Source organism: Drosophila mauritiana, chromosome 2L (assembly GCF_004382145.1).
Source record: "Drosophila mauritiana strain mau12 chromosome 2L, ASM438214v1, whole genome shotgun sequence".
Classification (NCBI taxonomy): domain Eukaryota; kingdom Metazoa; phylum Arthropoda; class Insecta; order Diptera; family Drosophilidae; genus Drosophila; species Drosophila mauritiana.
Genome location: NC_046667.1, coordinates 13,956,463 through 13,979,261, shown reverse-complemented (window position 1 = coordinate 13,979,261; position 22,799 = coordinate 13,956,463). Strand labels below are relative to the sequence as shown.

Here is a 22,799-nt window from a genome sequence, read left to right as displayed (position 1 = left end):
TCTGCACATGGCTTTATGTTAATGACTGTGTGAGATTCTGATGCGGTTTTCATTCTCTTCGGGGCGGGAAAAGTATGGGTGGCTGTGTGGAAAACCTCTGACCGGAAAATAATGATGTGGGTCATAGGAGTTTACCATTTCTAGTTTTATGGCACATTAAACTGACTAAAAGTTCATTTTACCTGAACATACAAACTTTTCACTTTCTTAAAGTTTAAGCCAAGTAACATGAAGGCAAAGCTCAACATAAAAAAAAATACCCAAAGCAGAATGACATAAACATTATAAATATGCAATTCGTTTGAGCAATATAATACCAGTTGATTGATTAATCTGCATCAATTTCATGGCATTCGAAATCGAATAAATCACTCATAACTGTGTGGAATAATTGATGAACTCTCGGTTCACAAGCAAGTCGCAAATTTGCATAGTTCGTTTGGGCATCCAGACACCACCACGATTGGCATCCGATCAAAAAGCGAGGAGAATGTCATCAGAGCCTCCTGCTGGGCGCCACTTTACACACCAATAACCAAAAATGGCCTAAAGGCGGCCACAACTGGCTGCGGTGTTTCTCCGGTTCGATACACATAATGCCATATTCGTGCTGGTTTGGGGCCATGTCTGCCGGGATCTGAAACGCCAAGGAGCTCCTCTCCGAAATGCTAATTTAACGCCAAGCCGAGCGGGCAGGCGCCAAATGTGTGTCCACCACCATCTATATTTTTTGCTCAACATTTTTCCACATCAACTTAAAACTTTTATACATTTTAAAGTGTGTGCGATTTGATTTGCTTACCAATTTGTTGAGTGATTCGATTACATAAGCGAAAATAAAAGAAAATCAATAAATTGCGGAAGCCGTTTAAAAAAATTAATGCGGTCCGGCAGTTCAAAGATTTTCTCAATTGATTTTTCATCGCCATTTTCCCGCCAGCTGCGTTCGCAAAATATATTTTTTGAACGAGTTTTAAAACGAATTTTCCCCTAACTACTTCATATATTCATTTGCGAGAGAGCCTGTCAACTGATTCGTGGCACAAACTTGCCTCATACTTGACCATTAACAACAGACAACTGTGAAAAACAACTTGTAATCAAAATATTTGTGTATGCATTTGAAAGATTGACACTTGGAAATGATAAGAGCAAATGTTCGACAAGCCGCTGATTGTATTTTATTAATGGAATTCATTAATGGTTGCGTATCAGGCTAAGTAGCCGTTGATGGCAAGTGATGAAAAATTAATGGGGAAAATCAATAAACAATTTATATTCGCATTTGACAAAAGCTAAAAACTCCTCAAATAAACCTGGACAACTTTATTGCTAGTCATAAATGATTTGAAATAACTTGATTACAGCATTCCCTTGGTCATGGAATCATAAAAACTGGTACCGCATCCTTATGGCCTCGCAGCAATTCCCGCTGACACCTTTCAAATCCCGCTGCAGCTCACCAAAATCGAAGTCAATTGCTTTGACCAATTAGGCTGGCTTTCTATGCGCATCGCCGCTGGGGGTAATTATTGGACCACGACTTGGACAAGGCGATGAAGGCGCCAGTCGCAGACTTGGCATCCATTTAACCACATTAAATGCCATAAACTGCTGTGAATGCAGTTTTTATTAGCGTAATTAACACCTTTTGGCGGCGCATCGACCCCTCTCCCCCTCCTTCCTCTTCCAGTGACGACAATTAAATGGCCAAGGAATCGCTTGTAACGCTCGAGAGGATTTGCTTACCACGTTGCCTGGGGCGCGGGGTCGTCGTGGATCGCAGCGGTATAAAGTGCTGCTGTTGCGTATAGACCGGCATTCCCGATCCGGAAAGCAGGCCCGGCGGACAGGGCGGTATGGGTCCCAGATTGCTATAGACCAAAATGTTTTGGCCAGGCTGGATGAGTAGATGTTGCTGCTGTTGCTGCTGCTGGGTGAGATTGCCCAACAGTGTTCGTTGCTGCTGCTGCTGCTGGTGGTGATAGTAGGTTGCAGGTACTACGGCAAATCCGGGCTGTTGTTGCCGCTGTTGCGGACGCGGTGTTACGGCGACAACATGCACTTGTTGCTGCTGCTGCTGCTGGGTAACTTGGCCACCGGCAACATGTTGCTGCTGCTGCTGGAAGCTCGAGTGCAGGTGGGTGTGATAGTTAAAGGGCTGTTTGTGGGGCATCTTTGGTAGCAGCGTTGTTGCCGTGGCAGAGACACTTGCCACTGTTGTGGTGCGTGTGGCATGTGTTGCATTGCGCCGATGATAGGGATGCAAACGCAGTTTTCGCCTCCTGCCCAAGGTGAAATTACGGTTTTGTTGCCCCTGAAACTTGCGTCGCAGCTTTCGACGTCCTGGCGTTATTGTTGTTGCTGCCGTAACCGATGCGAATGTTACCGCTCCCGATGACGATCCCGTACCGCTGGTCGATGCACTGGCCGTTGCCGTTTGGATAATTTCATTGAATTGCCTGCTTATATTGATATTTACACTGCTATTTACACTGGTTCGGTGATGTTGCTGCAGCATGTTGCCCTCGGGCTGGCCATGTTGCTGCTGTCGGTGTTGCTGCTGCTGCTGCTGCTGTTGCCGTTGCTGCAGTTGCAGCGTTTGCGTTATGCAGACTAGATAGACGCATAGGTGCAGCAGCAGGCATTTTGTCATCATGCCACGAGGCTTTACTGCTGCCCGCAGATGTTTTTTTAATTTTCGTGGCTTTATTGACGCGTCTGACATTTTGACAGTTCGTTTGTCAGACGCTGACATTTTCTTTTGTTTGGTCGAGAGCTTGAGCGATTTTTCCAAATTAGTATTTAATCATTTTCAATGAGTTTAGCTTATAAGCTTATCTGTTTCATTTCGTTTGTGGTTTGACACAGTTCGAAACAATTTTTATATTTATGTTAGAAGATTTTTCATTCCCTTTTTGAGAAGATGTTGCAATATTTTGGAAATAAGTTACTATTACATTATGATTCTAGTTCCTAATTAAAGCTTGCATAAGTTAACAAATTGGTTTTATCTACAAGTTGTAATTTTACTCCCCCAAAAACTTCCTATAAACTTTTCAGATACGTTGCAAAAGCTAATTTATCAGCTGGTGATAAATGGCTATTTTAAAAGAAACAACATTTGACAATAAGTAAATAAACAAATAACTTTTCACAGTTACAGTTCATCCACAGACGTTTTTATGTGAGGTCTGCAAGCTAATTAGTGAAGACAAACAAAAATAGCATAGACTCCAAACAAATGTGTTACAATTTGTATGTTTATTTGCTTACAAAGTCGAGGGAGTGTAGATCAAGTAAGGCACATGCATATAAGTAAACGCCTTTAGCTTTTGGACCCAAACTCAGTGGAAGTTTTATGCAAAAAATATGCGTGAAACTGATGCAAAATAATCGATAAATTCGAGCGCCAAACAAAAATATGGCCAAGAAAACGACATAAATTTGCTGGGCAAATCCCATAAACTTCTACTTGAAAACTTCATTATAAAAGGGATCGCAGCGGCAAAAGAACTCTATAATTTTGCAAGGGGAACTGAAGCATCCGCTAGATGAAATAAATATTTTCCAGGAAACCCAGCTGCAAACAAATTCGCATTCAGAACGTACACACACGAGTAGATAAAACTACAAACGAATCGAGGAACTCTTGAACCCACAGATGTATTGAAGTAGAGGAAACAAATTTAAGATCGTGATGTAATAAATTTTCAAAGCTAAATATAAAAAAGGCTAAGCTGTGAACAACAAAATGCCTGGCGATTTTGTTTGGTATTGTTGATCTATAAAAAGGCAACTCAGAAGGCAAATGACGCAAACTGAAATCCACTGATGAATAGCGGATCGTAAATAATCAAATATCGACTGACAAATAGCGAAATGGACAATCTATAAATTGAACCCAAGCCAAAGGCACCTCAGCTCACATTATATATCCACAAGTGGAAAATTAGTTGAAAAGGCAACAAAATTTGAAATAAGTGAACAAGTTTTTGTTTTCCTTTGAAATTTGGCGGCTTTCAGTTATTTGATCTTTTTTTCTACTCTCCTGAACAAACCCCACTGAAAAAAGAGCTACATTTTTTCATAATTTTTGTTTTCTTTGGGCATCTTCCGCTTTTTGAGGTTTCTTAGTCATTGTCAGAGTCTGGGCTTTTTATTTGTTTTTCGGCTTTGTGTCGCTGCCCATTTTTTTTTTTGAGCATCCTCTTGGCTACCTAATTTAAATTTCTCACATTACAATTAAATTTGAAGAAAACTTGTTCAAAAATTTCGACTCTCTGACCGTTTTACGAGTACCTGGGCCGTTTACCTTTCGGCGTAAATTTGAGTGCCATGGCATTCCACATCTGACAGTTTAGTGCCAAATTAATGTAAAATGTTTCCAAAAATGTCAGAACTCTGTGCGTATATAATTATTTCTCAAATTGGAGCTAATTGAATCTGACTGGCGGGCCACGACCAGTTTTTTTTTTTCGAATGGTTCGAGTTGTCTGTCCCACTGAAAGACTACAATATTTTCTGACATGGGTAGGTCCTTGGTCAGGGTAAGCAGAATAAAGCGAAATGTGTGGGTAAAACACAAAGAGAAAGTTGAGTATGACTTAGAATGGAATTTTAAAGTTAATGTGAAAACTATACAAAAACTATCTAAAGTTTCCTTGTGAGTTTCCTACAATTTTTTATCGATATTATCGATTAGTGCTTATTAATTGATATTGATCAAGAACTTCCTGATTGCATGAACAATAAATATTAGCCCCATTTCCATGACCCAATTTTGAGTTATAGGCAACCTTTCTCCAATCACCTGCTGTGTGACGCTGCATATATGAAAGTGCTGAAGCATTTCACAATCCATGTAGTCAAAAAGAAATAAACAGCTGATCAAAAACAAGCCAAACTAGATAATAGCTTCCTCATTTTGCCGATATAAAAGTGAAACAAAAATAAATATTCCGAATGGTTAGTTTATGAGGGAACATGAAGCAAATATGTTTGCTGATCTGGCAGCCTACGGCGCTCTACATTGAGTCATTAACACATTTTCCAATTTACGGGGTGAAAAACGAAATGGAAACTCGATAAACAATTCAATTGCAATTATGCAATAAAGATTGAAACACCAAAGGAAGCGAAAACCACTGCCATCTGCGAATCAACATGTGGCCGTGTCCAGTTGAGAGACTGATCAAACGGGTCAGCGGGTGGTTGCTCCAGTGGCCGAGCTCTGGAAAATATTCAAATACTCCATGGCACTTTTCCACTCTCCGTTGGCTTCGTTTCTGGAGTCGAAAGATGAAGGTGTTAAATGATGAGTTTCCCCGTCGGCGGCTCTTGTGGTGTTAAATGTGAATTGTGAACACTTGGACATGTGCAAAGTGTTCAAACGATTCCTTGAGTGGGCAACATTTAATAAAGTCGTGAGTGCCTGGATAAAAACAATGTTGCAAGCTGCTTAATGGCTTGGAAAAGATAGCGGAAGTCGTTCTACTGCTAACCAAAAGTGAGAATTAATGCAGGAAATATGAAAGCTGTGAGTCCATGTAGAAAAGAATGTAAAATCGAATATGTAGAAAGTAAACATTTATCTTAAAATGTTCGTTTGTGGAGAATCTTTAGCTTCTGAAGTCCAGACACCCAGTGAATACAACACAGAAGCAAAACTGTCACTGCCCATTATCAAATATTCCTAAAAACCCAAATCATTCAAGTGTAGAAATCGGATACTCGCTTCTGCCTTCTTGTTTTGCCCTCCAGAAAATCAGTCGAGTGTTAAGACGCCTAATTACGTAGAATTGTCACGTCTAATTAGAGCAGACTCGAAGGAGCCGAATCGAGTGACACTTTCCAGGCGCTCATTGTCAAGATAAATGCGCAAAGCAACGAAATGTTTCACTAACAAAGTTGCAAGTTGGCAATCAACGGGGCGAAACGAGTTTCCAACACACACGTAACGCTAAATTTTGGGCTTAGACCAAGAAAAATTGCAATGCATTTGGCCGAGAGGAGCGAAACTGGGAGGTAGACAAGCCCAGTAGCTACGCATGCAATGGATGCAAAAAACAAAAAAAAAAAACGAAGGAAAATAGAAATAATGAACCAACATAAGAAATGACTTAATCGCTGCCGGCTTGTTAACCCCGGCCTAAGGCCCGACTCCTGCTATATATGTATGTACGTGTATTTGAGATCTCTCCGGGGGACGGGACATGGTCTTTAAGTAGCTGCACAAATAAAGATTTACGGCAATTTACTTGAAGGCCTCAACCCATGACGGCTAGTCAATAATTTCTGAGGCCCCCAAAACGCGAATCGTTTGCAGATTATATGTCTGAGCTGGAGCAACCAAACCCAGGGGAGTGGGTATAGAAACAGGCAGTTGGGGTGACGGGCCTGGGATGCCGGGGACCACCGTCAGCGCCTTTGAGGAATTGCATAATTATAGCATTTTCCGGCCAGCCAATGACTGCTTCATCCACATTCCTCTTGGCCCGGTTCCTAGGTTCAGGCTAATTTGTTTAACATTCTCCTTCCCCTTTAACGCAATCGATTGTTTGTACATAATCTATGGCATACTCTGAAGGAAGGAGTGGTGAAACTTTGTCAAGAGTTACTATTCAGCACTTATTACTTATTCCGGCAGTTGAAAGATATAATTAAACTTGAAATATGCCGTTATTTATTTGCCAAAAGACATGTTTTTTAAGGACCCAACCAAGTATTCCTAGTTTATCTAGAGTATTTCAATTTCATTGCGACGAAGACGTATTTGCATCGACTTGTCTTAGCCATTTTTACCTTAGGCAGCGTTTAGGAGTCTTCCACCAGACGAATCCCCAGAGAAGGCAATATTTGAACATTGTAAATGCATGATATTGATCTTGATTGTTAAGATCGCACACAGCATGATCGGAGGGGAGAGTTGGCCTTTGTGACTACGGGAATTGGCAGACTGGCTAGATTAGATGGCCAAGTTCGTCTGGTCGAGAGTTCAAGCTGCTTGCATTGTTTAACTTTGACTTTGACTTTGTGTCAGTTTATGCCCCTCTCGATAACAATCAATGATCGTGGCCCCCGCCTCCGAGAGGCCCTATGTGTGTGTGTGTGTGTGTTAGCCAACTGATTAATCTTGTGCATCGTCGTGGGCCATGGCACTCTTCCCATGGAGTATAGAAAGTGGCACTCATATGCATATCACGGACTGACTGACCCAGTCAATATGCCACGGCACTTGTGCAGCTCGATTGCACTTGTCCCAAATGACTGACCACCAGATGCTAACTTTCAAACTCCCATCAGCCTGGTCGCACTTGAGTAAACAATTGAAACTGGACTTTAAATGTGCCAAATGCGCAGTTTTTTATAAGATCACAAATTGATCTTCGAGTGGGACAAAAACAATGTGCGTGTCAGAGAGATAAGATAACCCAAAGTGATCAGCAATTAAGATTTATGTGCCTGCCTTAGTTTTTGTGGGAGGTCCTCTAATCGATTCGAGTGCGATATGATCATCGAAAATCTTAAAGAAGAACAAAAGGAAGCCAATAACCTATATGAAAAAACCTTTAGAAAACATAAATTTAACGAAATAAATACATTTTTGTACTCATAGAAATACAGATGAAAGGTTAGAACGACTACCCAGCGTGTCATCAATTGATCATACATATCTGCATAAATGATCATCAGAAGACTCATGATCACATTTATGATTGTTCTCATCTCGGGATTGAAATCATAGGGTACCCAAACTTCGATTTCCCGCAGGCCTTTCTTTACGATTGGCATGCCAATTTAAGCATTTTTGTTTGTGGTTTCTCTCTCTGGTTTTTTGCTTGATCTTTGATCTACAATTTGAAACGCCGAACAAGAGTCTCGCAGGGCGGCCGTTAGATCGAACCCGATGCGATCTTTTATTAAGGGAGTAAGAACTTGTTTTTGCCGAGTCTCTTGACTGAGAGTAGGAAAACAATGGCCAGGCGCCGCCGCTTTCAAGTTCAATGCGATGCGATGCGAAACGATGACGACGACGACTTTGCCGACGATCATCCTCCAGATCGATCGAGGAGCGGGTCTAATTGGGTCAGCCGGTCTTGGGACGCGGAGCCGTTTAATTGGATTACCGCCTTTTGATTATGGCTCCCTCTGGGTTCCCTGTTTCAGCGTTTTGGCAACACGCGCCCATTCGTTGAGTCACAAAAGCGATTGTAAGTAAAACTGGGCCTTGGTTTTGCAATCGTAGCCTAGAATCATTTGAATGTGACATCGTGGAGGGCTTGCCCATGTTTAAAAAGCCACATTCCACATTTATCATTAAGCAAACATGCTCCAACTGCCTTTGAGTGTGAAGCGCATGTCGACTGCTGATGGAAAAACTCATCTCAAGAGGGAAAAGCGTATTGTAAACGTTATCTATGGCTTGGCAAACAAACAGAGTTTCTTAGACAAAAAGCAACTACTGTGAGTGTTTCCGGGGCGTGGGGGAGAATGTGCCGAGCAGATGGAAATAAAGGGGGCCAAAATGAGTGCGCCCCAGGTTGCAACTCTATTAGCATTCCCAGAACCAGAAACAAGAAAGTCCACGCTGCTCATCCATAAATCTGCTCACTGCTCTCAGCGCTGCATCCCATTAATCATCATGATGTCCCAGTCCAATCATCACTTGCAAGACCAGCGGCTGGTCCGCCAAACGAATCTGTATTTTTCGGACCTCTGGGGCGTCAGCTAATGAGTTATGGGTCTTTGTGGCTTTGCGTAATCATTTCGGCTATTAACGCTCCACTCACTGATTTGGTACTTCTAATTAAGCAGCTTCCACTGCCATCTAACCAGTGGAGGTGTCTCTTTAGCCAGGCTAGTTATTAAAACTAATCTGACGGTTATTACATATGTATGTAAATCCGAAAGCGAAGAGGCGTTTAGTATAACGAGATGATGCCTTGGGCAACATCAAATCACTAACCAATTTCTATGGGACCTTCTTGAAAAGATTGAAAATGAATCATTTTACCATTTACTAAACTAAATGTTTAATAGGGCAATATATACCAGGATATTTAAAATATTTCTACAATATTAAAAAATCTTTCTATTTTCACAATTTTTCTTTTTCATAAGATGCAAATCTTTTTGCAATAACCTATCAATGGGCTCTTCTTTTCAACACAAAATATTGCAACAACTTTTAATAATATTATTCACCTATTTTCGGTTTTTTCACATTTTATATACGTTGCATTGGCACTTGATAATTTTTTCACTTCTTTGTTTAATGATCACCTTTACTATAACCACACACACATTATTATCTATAATCAAATAGTGGGCGTGACGCGATTAGACGATATCGCGCCAGGATGCGCGATCATCAAATCAATTTTCATTCTTTGCATTGCAAATTTTTCGTTATCAACATTGGTAAATCGACGATGCGGTGCACAAATCAACATAATTGCCCCCGACAAAAGACGAATCGGTTGGCTCCAAAAGGGGCCACAAAAAGAGGTGGACGAGGTGGGGCACACGGAGTCCAACTTCAACTTCAGGTGAAGTGAAGCGCCAGTCACGTCGCGTTTACGGCGCGTGCGTCGCAAATCAAGTGCAAAAATAGATCAATCAAGCAATCAATCCGTCCAATCGCTCACAGCCAACTCCCAGTTTTGTTGTTGCTGCTGGTCTGGATCGATTTTCCGAACGTGCGCGGTGTCCGCGAACCGGTGGAAATCAATCGAAATTCACGAAAATCAATGTCAACATTTTACTGCTGAATCGATTTTTCTGCTCTTTGCCATTTCCGCAGAAGTGCACAGCACACACAAAAAATCGGATAAAATACGAAATATGAAATACAAAGAAAAAAGTCTGTTCTGTGGATCTACTTCTGCAGTCTCTGGGCTTTCCGGGCTTTAACAATTTCCCACGATCGCGATCGCCGCCGATTTCCGTGAATCCAAACGCGCGCGTCGTCCCATTGCAACTGATTCGACTTTTCGAGTTTCCACCGCGATGTTGGTGGGGTCTTTTCTTGGCGCTCGGTTGAGAAACACGAACGGTCTTCGTGCGCCTTACATTCTCTTCGCCACACATACTCCCTTTTAATTCTCTTAGCGGGCTGTACTCTTCGGAGCTCTGGATCTTTCACCTGTTAGCAGCAGTTTTCTTGATTTTAACTATAGCTGTAGTTTTTTTTTGTAGATTCAACGAAAAGGAGTACCTTAATATTTTAGGATCCTCATTTGGTTTACCAGTGTCCGGGTATACTTTAAAAACCTGGCTTCTACTCATGTTGCAAGACTGCCAGAATGTATCTGAGGCTAAGCAACATTTGTTGCAGTACTAATGCTTGAACTTAAATGTGAAGTGCTGCTAAATATTGCATAAGACAAGTAGTTTAAGGATAAAGATCAGCCAATATTGTTCAGCATGGAGCGAAACTTAAAGAACGCAATGTAAATCAATATGAAACTTTATAATTTGTCCTTGAATGACTCAAAAAGAAATGCGTAGCCGACTAGTTGTCAAAACTCAAGTACTTGCATGAGTGTCTGTCAGTAGTTTCTGAAGAATAAGACTGGCTTATGATTTATAAAAAAATATAACACAAAACAATCAAATTATCCGCTAACAAGTTGATGTATATACTATTCCAGTCAAGAATGTTCTCTTAATTAGTCTGATGATCCCAGTTTGTAGCCTGAGCTCGTCAAAGATGATTGCGTTTGCCGTGGCTTCTTATAATCCCCAGTGATCTAAACCAAATGCCATTTCTTACCTACAGAATATTATGTATCCAACTGCATCCCACTGAACTCTTCAAAGCGGCTTCTTTGTCTGTGTGATGCAATGAAGAAAAGCACGAGATGAAGAGTCTGAAGACGACTCGGTGTTAAAGCCTCTAACAAGAAAGCTACTCAAGGAAAACATCTAGGAATTTTTCCATAATCAGCCAGTGAGCTACAAGCTACAAATAGCTTTTGGGTTGTCTGCATATGGGCACCGCACCTTGCTACCAGCAGCAGTTTGGCTGAGATACTCCGGCTATCCCGGCAATCCGCACCAGACATGGCCAGACTGGCGGGCAGTGAGATCTGGCCTACGACTGGGCCTTTTACACTTGGTCGAAACAAACATTCCATGTCACAAACGCAGTTATTTATGCGCTTCAGACTGGACAGCCTGGACTCGAGACGTACAGAATGCCGGCAGTTTTTTTTTTTATTTAGCTTTTTTTCTGACATTGTCACATGAACATGTCGCGTTAACCTTTCGTTTCTGGCCAAAATCCAACCGCAGGGGGCCTTTCAAATGATGGCCACAAGCATTATGCATGTGAAATCTAACATAGAAAACTTATTATTCCCCTCTATGAACACAACTGTCAATATTTTAATTGCCGCTGCACTGAGCAAAAAAATAAAAAAATGCAGCCGGTTCAAGTCCAACTTCGAGTCCACTGCGTGTGTCCGCATTCTGTGTGCAGAGAGCAGCGGGAAAATTCATTTTTCTTTCCTTTCTTCGTCTTCCTCTTCATCGATCTTATGATGGTCGGCTACTTTTTCCAATATAGCAAATCGTCTTGGAAACGTGCCAAGCATTTTTGAAAAGCAAAACGATCACTGCGCCAAAGTGGTTCACATGTGGCTCGTCGGGTTTCGTAACCTTTTTGTCACCAATTAGTTAGGCTGCGTCTAAGTGAGCTATAAAAATGTCAAAAAACAAAATACTGGAAAAATTCGAAAAACTTGCTCTAAATTATGGCCCATAATCGGACGAGTGTCGCATAATGAAAAGCCTGATATTAACATTTTCGTGATTTCTATTCCATTGAATTGCTCCGAACAAGGCAGAAAACTTAATTAGGCAACCATGAAATGAAATTACGTATGCAAAATACGCCCATAAGATCCCACAGTATCTGACTGCATTGTTAGGGTGTGTTTTCAACGAATCCAGAAGTGCCTGCATTGGGGGAGTTGATCTGGAACCAGATACTATTGGTCTGGCCCACACATAGCAACACGTGCCGAAGTGCAGCCGAAAATAAAGCACTTTGTTGATCTTATCGGCAGCCGACCAAAATTACAATTGAAACAATTAAGGCCTATAAGAAATGCCTATAAATAGCTAAAAGTATTTCTGAAATCATGGCCACTTCTTGGGATAATGTAAAAAACAAGGTCAAAGGGCTGGATTCAAGATAGTGCCCTATAGCCACCAGACAATTGTTTTCTTTTCTTTCGAAATTTTTAGTGTTGGGTAGAGGTATTCAAGTTATCAAAAATAAAACAAATTATTAAATTAAAGCTTCGAGTCAATAACTAATTTGAAATTCATGTATAGACAGTGGTCCAACTTAGACTACATTTCTTGTAGTTACTTAATCCAATACGATCTACAGCTAACGAGGAAATCACTTAAGAGATTTTACGCCAGAAATGTCCAAGTCAAGCCTACTAAAATTCCAAATAAAATCTGACATACTCGCAGACCCCTACGTGTATATCTCATAAGCCTCTAACTGCAAGGTAACAAAGAGTAAATGCAAAGATTTAAATCAGCCGCAGATTTGATGCGGTTCCGCGAGAAGAGTGAAAGAAAAGCTATAAAAAATAAGCGGGGAAAATGGTAAAAATATATATAAAAAATAGTTTGGTCGCAGCAAAACAGGAAATCCTACACACAGGCTTCTAAGCTGTGCAGCAAATTATCAAAACGCCAACATCTTTTTGACAAACTGCGAACCGAACCCCATTCCCGTCCGTCGATCTGGTCTCCCCAAATTACCCTTGGTGGTCCCAAGATACACACACACACACACTCCTCATTTCACATTTCTCATTTCTTATTGGAGAAGAACGGACGCGAGTCGCGCTTAAGACAACTTTTCTCTGATTTGCTGCGATCGCAATCGGTTATGGAGTTGGGAATACGTTCCAGTTACTCCTGCTCCTGCTCTCCAGGAGAACCCTCGTTCTGGAGGTCTATTACACGGCTCGTTTGGTAGATCGCTTTTGACGATTGACGTGCCTCACCGTAATTCTTCATGCAATGATCTTTTCTTTTACGGCCTCCCATTCTCGGAGTCCTCGGTCGCCATTCAACGCATCGTTGACCTATTGAACCATAATGCCATGCACATGTGCCGCAAAAGGATCGCATCGAATCGGTTCGGGTAGAGGGGTTTCCACTCTGTTTGCAAGGTCTCCCAGTCTCCCAGCCTGCCAACCCTTTCTCCCCAGTCACGTTTGGCCAAACTTTGGAACCTGTTCCTGCCGCTACTTTTCTCGCATGAATCATTATTTGTTGTGCTAAGCCAAAGATCTACGGATTGAGGAGAAGGAACGTTCCTTCTCTGCCACAGACAGCTGCAAGTTTGGCCAGCTGAGTGCCGCTGGGTGCAGCCGAGGCCTCCTCGTTTGCGATCATTTGTGATTGATACTATTTATTGGTTGTTTTGGCCTCGGCCTGTCCAGGAAGAAGAAGATACGCCAGCTGAATGGGCCGCTACGCATGGCTTTCACCAGGGTTGTCAGGAGTCGCTTAAAAATACCATTTGGGTGCGGTGTCTGCTTAAAATGCCGACGATAACGTTAAACACTATTCACATTTATAATGTGAGTGCATGTGTAGTATGCACAAATATCCTATAACTATTTAAAAAAAGGGTTAAAAATAAGTAAAGTTTACCAGCACTAGATTATATATCGCATTTCTGTATTTCCTCAGCAATTGGTTACACAGAAAGTGTTTATTATATTCGGAGTAATACTTGACAGCCCTGTAGTCACATGCACCTTCTCTCACTTTTAAATACCCCAACACTACCAATGCCTCCCCCTCATCCTTTCACCCACAGCACCTATTGATGATAGAATTTCACCATCGGCTCTCGAGTGTTTTTCAATTTCTAACTCGGAGGTTGCTCGCCCCTGGGATATCTCTTTGTCTGCTGCCTTATTCGCATCCAAAGCCTGGCACTTTTATAGATTACACCCGGCCACACATCCACCATGTTTATCTATGGACACGTATCCGCGTATCCGGCGTGGAGCGTGCGAAAAAGTGGGCGTCCTCGGGTTAGCGCAATCTTCGACCTTTTGATCTTGTTTCCACAGCCAGGATTTTTCTTTTTAGTCAATGTATATTTTTTTGCTGTTTTTGGCCATGGGCAGTTTTTTGGTGGCTGCAACTGTTGTTTCGCCGCCGTTGCAACTGTTGCAACTTCCTTTGCGTGTCAAGTGCAAATGCATTAAATTTTGACGTTGGCCAAATGTTGGCTTTGCTTGTTGCGGTTCTCTTGTTTGTATTATTTCTTTTTGGTGCTGCGGCAGCTGTCGTCTTGATTTTAATTGATTTTTTTTTAGCAACTTGCCAAAATTGGCGGCAAAATCTTTGTTTTACGCAGTGAGGCGAAAGTTTATAGCAGCCAAAACATGATCATGAACTGAATTTGCAATTTAGTTGGATTTAAAGCATAAGCATTGATAATATTAGATATCGAAAATTAATCATGCCTCCACTGCCATTATCCGAATCCATTACCATCCAGTAACCATATTCCGCCCAAACAGATACCAATTTATGGCGCCTGTCATCATTGAAATTAGCAATTCTGTTTAATTGCAATTTACTTTTATTGAGCAAACAACAATTTCCGTTGGCGATGCCAACTGCAAATGGTTGGCTTGACGATCCTAGCCGTTTGCCTTGTTAATTGCTCTTGTGATTTACGTTTTCGAGTGTCAACTCACGCAACGAGGCGGATGGCGAAGAAGGCTGTTGGAATGGATAGCTAAAATCCACTGGAGGATCGAGGGAGTCGTACTATTTACATGGCCGGATTGATTAAACGCCTCGAATCGACTTCAGTTTGCGTGCACTTCTGTGAGAAATGGTGATTGATTGAACGCATCAGGGGAAAGTCCGAAAGATGGGAACGCCCACTAACACTAACGATGCTCTGGGCCAAAATGCAATCACTATCTAAATGGATTTGACATGTTTGGGAGATCACCACATACCGCCTAATGGCACAGCAAAACTTTCAGCTCTCCAGAGTTGTGTGTACTAAAAGTAACTACTTCGGTATGGGATTTTACGATATTTTAATGTGCTTGGCATGCTTTTGAAAGCATTCTAATAATCATAAAATGGAAACTGGATAGCTACGTGGTTTACGTTTTGTTTTTCTGAATGACTCAAGCTCATTCAATGGGCCTCCAATTTTGAATAGAGCTACAAAGGAATTCTAACGGGCACCTACATTTATTATTATATAAAGCTATAAAATATCAAACTTTCTTTTTTAGTTTGAGATTCTAATATAGTTAGTAGTAAAGTACGTGAAAAATAACCCAAGTACTTATCCCCAGAAAGCAGTTAACAAATCAAGTCTGTTAAAAGTCATATCCGTGTAAAAGTACCGACGAGAATAAAGAAAAAGCTGTCACCTGAGCTGACATTAATTGTCGGCCGTGATATATATTTTTCCTGGGACCACACGAGGATCTGCAAAACTCCTTGGCTATACGACTGTCGACCACAAAAGCTGCATTGTGTGCTCCAACAATGTGTCCAACTTTTGGACCATATTCCCGATGGTATCCCCACCTTTTCCTCTGGCTGTGTCATAAAAAATGTTGGCAACTTTATCAGGAGCACAATTTAAATGTCAAGCTGATGACGTGTCGTGTCTGTTTGTCTCCAGGAGGCTGAAATTGTCGTGGTGTCTCTGGATCTGGATCTGTATCTGAATCTGAAAGTTGTGATGGTTCCCTCATAGTCAGATGACTTCAGCTGCAGCTGGCACACAAATCCCAGACGGCAAACGGAAGTGCAGCAGTCTAAACAAATTCAAGTGAAACCGCAACAAGGAAAACATGGGATGTGCTAATCGTCCAGAGCATGAAACACGATCAAAATGCATTGCCAATACGGCATATTAAAGTTCATAGGGGAGTTGGAATGAAGGGTATTGTAGAATTAAGTTTTATTTAGCTAACTTATGTTTATTGCCTAATTAATGTGCACTCTCTAGTTATTAATATACCTAACTTTATCTTATGACAATTTTTATTCACAACACCTTAGCTCAGCTCATTAAATAGGATGATGTTCGTGAGAATAATTACAATTAGTTATATAGGTCCCATACCCCATTCACGTTGTTTACAGAACTTTAACCCCAACTATTAATGATTCACAGATTCATCATCTCACACTTCGTCGCACTCAAATTGAAGCGGAGAAAAGGGGCCAAAGCCAACGCTCGTTAGTTGCACTGCACACCTCGTTCAGTGGGTTTATGCAAAAGGGTCCAACGGAGTCGAGTCTCCAGGGTAACAAGATCATTAACGTGCCACATGCCGCCGCTGCTGCTGCTGACGGTCAAAATTCAAAGACGCCACAGTAGCCACGGCGGCAACATCATCACCAGCTGGAGGAGAATGGGCAGACCATCTGCCGTTTTCATAAATAAAAAGAAGAAGGAATCCCCCGTCTTCTTCGGGACTCTGGGACCTCGGCAGTTGGCAGCTGAAATTATGACTGGGGCTGAGGAAAACATTAGCAGCAGGTTGGCTCTTGGAGTCCGGGGACTCCTCTGAAGGAAAGCCGAAAAAGCGACTACGGCGGATCCTTGCTTTTTGTTGTCCACCGCCTCGAGAGGTTAGTCACACATGCGCGGTGATAATTCAACGGCAGCGGCTGCCACAGCAACATTAAATGGTAGCAGCCACAATGAATCCACCAGCCAACATCCATCCACCATCTAGCAACATGTTGCCGGTGTGTCTTGTTAGTTGTGAGCGCAGAAATCGTGACAAAGTGATGCCATTGTTAGGCGCAAATGAAGAAAATGCCATTGTGGAAAAGTCGCTGCGCGAAAAACAATTGCCTTGTTGCTGTTGCTGCCGTGAAAATGCTTGGCGCACGTTTTGTAATCAATCAATGTGCTGTTAGAAGCCACCAACCAAAAAAGCAAGACCAAAATATTTTCTTGCCATGTCCTCGGGCAGCACAACGAAGATCCAGAGTCCAACTAGTTGTCATTTAGATTAGAGAAGGTTCCTCACCAACACTCACTAGATCTGGAGAAAGTATGGCGCATTTGGTAGATCCGACAACGAAAGTTTGCCGGGAATCGCAGGAGATATAATCGTGTGGCCATGGAATGTGCTAACAAGAGTCTGGGATGAGTAGTGGCTGATGGTATCACATATAACAACACTGAAATATAGTGTTGACATTCTTTATGGTTTATAAAGTTCAAAAAATACGAAATTAATCTCATAGAGCTCAGGTCTTTCTGCTACTTTAATTTTTTAGTAAGTAAACCATCAAATTTTATACTGCTCTTTGAGGTTTGCCTTATATGGTTAACACATTTTCCCACACAATCCTTTCACATACATATGCCATGGGAAGTTTGCCCCAGGAGCCATCACATGAAGCACTCTCTGTTGTCAATGACACCCAATTCGCTTTTCCCCCAATCCTTCCATCTGGCAGAACATTTGCATCTGCTAGGGAAATTTCGGTTTACGAGCAGCTAAAAGTCACACCGAGGTCCAAAACTCACCTGCCCGGAGATATCTATTTATACAAGGCTCGCACCTGCTTCTCACTTCCTTAATTCCCGAGTGTTAATAAACAGTCGGCGAAGCGAGTTTTGCGATGGCAGCGAGTTGCGTTCTTTTGATTCCCATTCACAAATTGTGGCAGCAATAAAGTATGAACATATTGAACGGCGAACGCAATTTGATTTCCATGAATGGAGTGCAATTCAATTCGTGTTGATTTTACGAGAATTGAATACCCTCCTCCTCCGCAGCCGGACTAATTTTATAGCTAACTAATTTTTATGAACCGCCAAGACAGAGACTCAGTGCACAACACTCTGCATTTGCCGGTCTCCTCTGGCTGACCCTAATGAACTGACATGGGGCGACTTCGACTGCGACTCCACCATATCTTGGTGCGGCGCTTGCTCATCCGCGGGGTGCCTGGTTGGCTGTGGCTGTTTTCTTTCCCCCCTCACCAAATCCCCAAGTTGCAGTCTCGACGAAAATATATGTTGCAATGCGCAGAGACTGAAAAGTTTATTGACTGGAAATAATTTATTAATTATTGTATGCGCTTGACTTGGGTTTCATTCAAGACACTGCGAGAGTATTATTTTCTAATTAATATTTTTCTTCCCAGATTGGAAGATTATTTATAATGGCTTTTCATTTGGGTGGCATTGTGGGGCTTTTGCAATAGGCGAGGAAGCTGATAACTGGCTGCTGTATTTAAATCAATTTTTAGACCCAGTGGCACCAAATGATGCGAAGTGTTAACTGACAAAATGATATGGAATTTTCAATAATGAGATTTTACGAGAGGATGTGGTTTATGGTCTATTGGTTTACTACCCCATAAAGTACGTTGTTTGCAGCAAGTCTATTAACAGGAAATACTCGTATCTATTGGAAACAATACGTTTTGCCTTATCTTTATAGACTCTCAAAAGGCATCTGTATATCTGTATGCGCTTGAGCCAAAAGTACCATCTAATCTAACCAACATGCGGCCTTTCTAATGCTACTACCCACACGAGCTGGCTAAAATGAAAACGTTGCATGCAGTATCCCCGAAAATGGGACAGAATTCCCTCTCGCACATATGGCTGGGTCGACTGGCTAGGCTATAAATCTCGGGCTTTTGTCTTGCCCAATTTCAGCTCGAAGCTGGGCTACATAGATTTGCACTCGAAAAAGTTTTGCGCCGCATGCGCGACGAAGAACATTTGTAAGAGCAATTAAAATCACACCACGACCAAAAAGGAGAAGCAGACGACGACATGGACGCTGGCGATAGCGAAACATGGCAACCAGGCAACCAGATATAGATACAATTCGGGATCTTGGTGGCCAGCAGAGGGGCGGCAGTCGGGAGACGGGCCTTCGATTGGAGCGAAAGTCTGGGCCATAAATTAGAAAATCAAAATGCCAAACTTCTGGCTACTCCGGCTCCGCAAAAAGTGTTTTCGATAATGACCTGGTTACAGTTGGAAAAAGAATATTGATTCATATGTTGGCTGATATCCATATTACTTTATAGGACCCAAAAAAAAAAATATCTACAAATAAGTTGGAACATAGTGTTTCGTCTTTCGCACCTTGTGTTCATAATATGTTATCCCAGCTAAAGGGTATCTGTTAGTCAAAATACTTCTACGATCGTCCTGCCAAGTAATAAATACCAACGTTAGTTGCTTTGCATTGGCAATTGTAAACAAATTGTCATTCGACAATTACATTTGTGTTGGCCACATTCATTAGTGTCAATGTTTTGGCTTTGCATGCTTCCGTTACCGTTAGCCAGACGATTTATGTCACATTTGTTTGTCCGTGCTTGGAAATTATTTGAAATTTATTGCCTCCGAGGATTGGATCCTCTTGCTCCATTTCGAATGATGCGTTGACAGCAACTAGTGGTGCTTGTTGCTCCATTTTGTCCATTTAGACGCTTCTTGATTACCTTGGACAGTCCGTCTGTCTGTTTAACGAGTCGTGGCTCGTCTTGTCTATAAAGATGCTTTTTTCATGGCAATTTTTCAGACTCTTCGTTGTTGTTGTTGTCGTGAAAAAGATACTGCGCCACTTACAATTTTTTCTTTTTGCCGAGTTTAATTTTGTAATTGTTTGGCCTAGTTGGCAAGTGAATCGTTTGAAATTGTTTGCACATGTGCCTAACCATCTTTTACTTTAGACGGATCATTATAAAGTCTTGAATGCATATACCTATTTGATTGATTTACCTTATGATTTCATTCCATTCCTAGAAATATTATCAGCTCTCTCTCCGTTTCAGCAGCAATTTCCATTATCCTACTATTTAATTCCTTTGAACGCACCGCCAATGCCACAATAAAATGTACTCCCAAATCGTATAACTTCATTTGGTTCGGATACCCCATCGCCAAATGCGAATAATCAAACCCATTGAAACCACAACAAACGCAACCGCATCCACGAAATGCAATTAATTGTCAAGTTATTTAACACAAATATTTGAAATTGTTTCGCTAATCAGTTAGTTGGCTAAAAACGAAAAAAGGGGCAAAGTCAAAGTGGCCACGGTTTTTGTTGGCCTTTTTTTATTGTTTTTTATTTTATTTTTTTGGGGTCCGCCTGAGAGTCAATCGGCGGTTGGAGCATTCCGATGTCCATAAAAATGTCAACGCAGCGGCCACAACAGCAAATTCACAAGAGCCTCAGCCCCATGAAAATATGCCGCTTGGCTTGAATTGCCAAAGTGGCTAGCTCGGCTCGGCTTGGATCGGATTGGCCTGGCTTGTGGCTTGGCTGGGGTTTGATCTTAAAACTGGACAGCAGCAGACCAGCGAGGTGGTGGCTCCATGCTGTCTGTGCCGGAGTCTGTGGTCAACACAAAAGTGTGTCTGCTCGCAGTGCTGCTGCTTGGTGAGCGGCAAATGGAACTGATTACAAAATATGACCAGCGGCTAAATGTATCTCGCAGTTTGCTGCTTAATTTCTTAGATAGCTGCACAATTTAATGCGTGGGTTATAAATTCCCAGCGAGCTGAAGTCCAAACGCACGTGCTACTGTTCGCATTGGCGACTTGAGGGGTTTCTGTCATGCCAAATGGCCAAGTGCCTGCCCAAGTCGGCATGCAAATGTGTAATTATAGGTAGGAATATTTTCTTCAGATCCACTTGATATTAAATCCAAGGGTTTACTGTTTACTCCTTATTATACCTTTCAGGTACGGCAAAAGTTCATACTATACTACTCTTTTTATTTGAGTGAATTTGGTGTACAGTACTTGGAACTCTTTTAGATTTATTTATTTCTATAGTGTATCATCCGGTTGCCAAGTTTTTTCTTTTCTTCAAAAGCAGTGAGCCCCATCGCATAGTCAACAAAAAAGTAATGGCGAAATCCTAAAGGTAGTAAAATTTGCAGAATGACTGCGGATAAACGAATACAGCAAAGTTAAAAAAAAGGGGGCATCTACCCATAGTACAATGAGATAGATGTCTGACTTACAATTAGAAAAATGAGAAACAACCAGAAAAACCTCAAGGAATATCGCTTACAAAGGTAAATTTAACTGAAAAGAATAGGCCTTCAGTGTGTTATGCAATCCGAGTTCTTGTTCAAGTACAACTCAATAAACATCTTCTTCTCGTCAGCCGCATTTGGTTTTCATATCCAACGAAGTGGTAATTCGAGACGGGTTTTTGCCCATTGTCCAGTTTGTAAATGGTGTTAAAAAAGATAGAAAACACAACTTCAAGGAGAACTGGATAACGAAAATATCCCATTACAATGGACGGTGTGTATGTAATGCATTTTGTATGATGGATGAGTTGAATTTGATGTTGATGGCCTCAGGAAAAATTGTAATTTTGTGGCCTAATGCTTGAGATGATTGAGCAATGCTTAATGTGCCTTAAGTTTTGATTATGCTAGGTATCTGGTAGAATTAGTTAAACATAACAAGACTTAATTAATGGAAACACCCATTTTGTGTATAACCAGTTTAATTAATATCCATTACAACAGAAACAGAATATTACTTCAAACCATCCCACATTTTATTGCCCCTAGAAACAGATGCACATATATCCCACCCAGAACTTGACTGATTTGTGCATTAAGTTCTTTAAATTGAGGCCAATGAAGAGCATCAGAAACGCTTCACTTAACGGCACAAAGTAGAACGCCAATTTAATTATGTTTTCCAAGTTATAGATGGACTACCCGACCACCTCCTCTGCCACATCTGTTTTTCATAGGTGCACTCGATTTATCAGAGAGAGTGAACTCATTTCGAGAAATTTCTTTGTTCTTAGATGCTACGCTTGGAGCTCTAATCTGGAGTACTTACCCTCACAGGCCACCGCGGATTCGCTGTTGGGATCTTCAGTATCTGGAACCAATTCCCAGTCGTCGTCGTCGCTATCGGAGTTTTGACGCAGTGCAGCAAGGTCATCCATTCGATCGGCCACAGCATTCATGCCGAAGTAACCATCCTGGCACTCGTGGCACTTGGCACCCATGACACCCTCCTTGCAATGGCATTGTCCAGTGTGGGGATCACATCTGTCCTGGTCCAACGAGCCCAATGGATCGCAGTTGCAGGATGGACAGCGTAGCTCAACATTAGCATAGCCCACGTCACATTCATCACACTTCTGTCCAGCATAACGTGGCTTACACAGGCACTGACCATCGGTGCTGTCGCATAGTCCGCTCTCCGATCCTTCCGTGTGGCAATGGCAGGGATCACAGCCCACGGCCGGATCACCCCAGTAGCCCAGCTTGCAGCGCTCGCAATGCCAACCCTCTGTATTTCCTCGGCATGTGATGCACTCCCCGGTTGTTACGTTGCAGGGTCCTCCGGCGCAATCGCAGCGCTGACAACTGCTTCCCAACTGGCGGGGATTCCCGAAGTAGCCATCGTCGCACACCTGACAGTGATCACCCGTATATCCTTCCGGACACTGGGTGCATATGTACTCCGCATGCTCTATCAGCTCGAACTGCGGATTCAGGTCCATGTAGTTGTAGCTCTTTAGCTGACAACTGGGCGAGAAGTTGTTGGAGTCCTCGGGCAGGGGACAGGCGCATCGCTTGCAATCGTTGGGTGTTCCCTGCAGGGGATTCCCGTAGTAACCCAACTGGCAACGCTCGCAACTGAAAATAGAGAATTTTAAATTGTAACTGATTGGTGTCTTGGCTGGTGTGTGCCCCGGCTTCGAGTGGTGAATTAGTGGATACAC

The 22,799-nt window shown here is 42.1% G+C and overlaps 1 protein-coding gene across 3 annotated transcripts in view; it reads right to left on the bottom strand.

Annotated features, from left to right (window-relative positions):
* LOC117135169 (laminin subunit alpha-1) overlaps positions 1-22,799 on the bottom strand; it is a 65,062-nt gene that overhangs the window by 17,432 nt on the left and 24,831 nt on the right. For 2 of the 3 annotated variants that reach the window (XM_033295228.1, XM_033295229.1), the window contains exon 4: positions 21,905-22,713. In XM_033295228.1, coding sequence (XP_033151119.1) covers positions 21,905-22,713 — 809 coding nt within the window. Of the gene's footprint in view, positions 1-1,749; positions 2,844-21,904; positions 22,714-22,799 lie in introns of those variants that run through there. The other variant, XM_033295230.1, reaches the window with a different exon arrangement.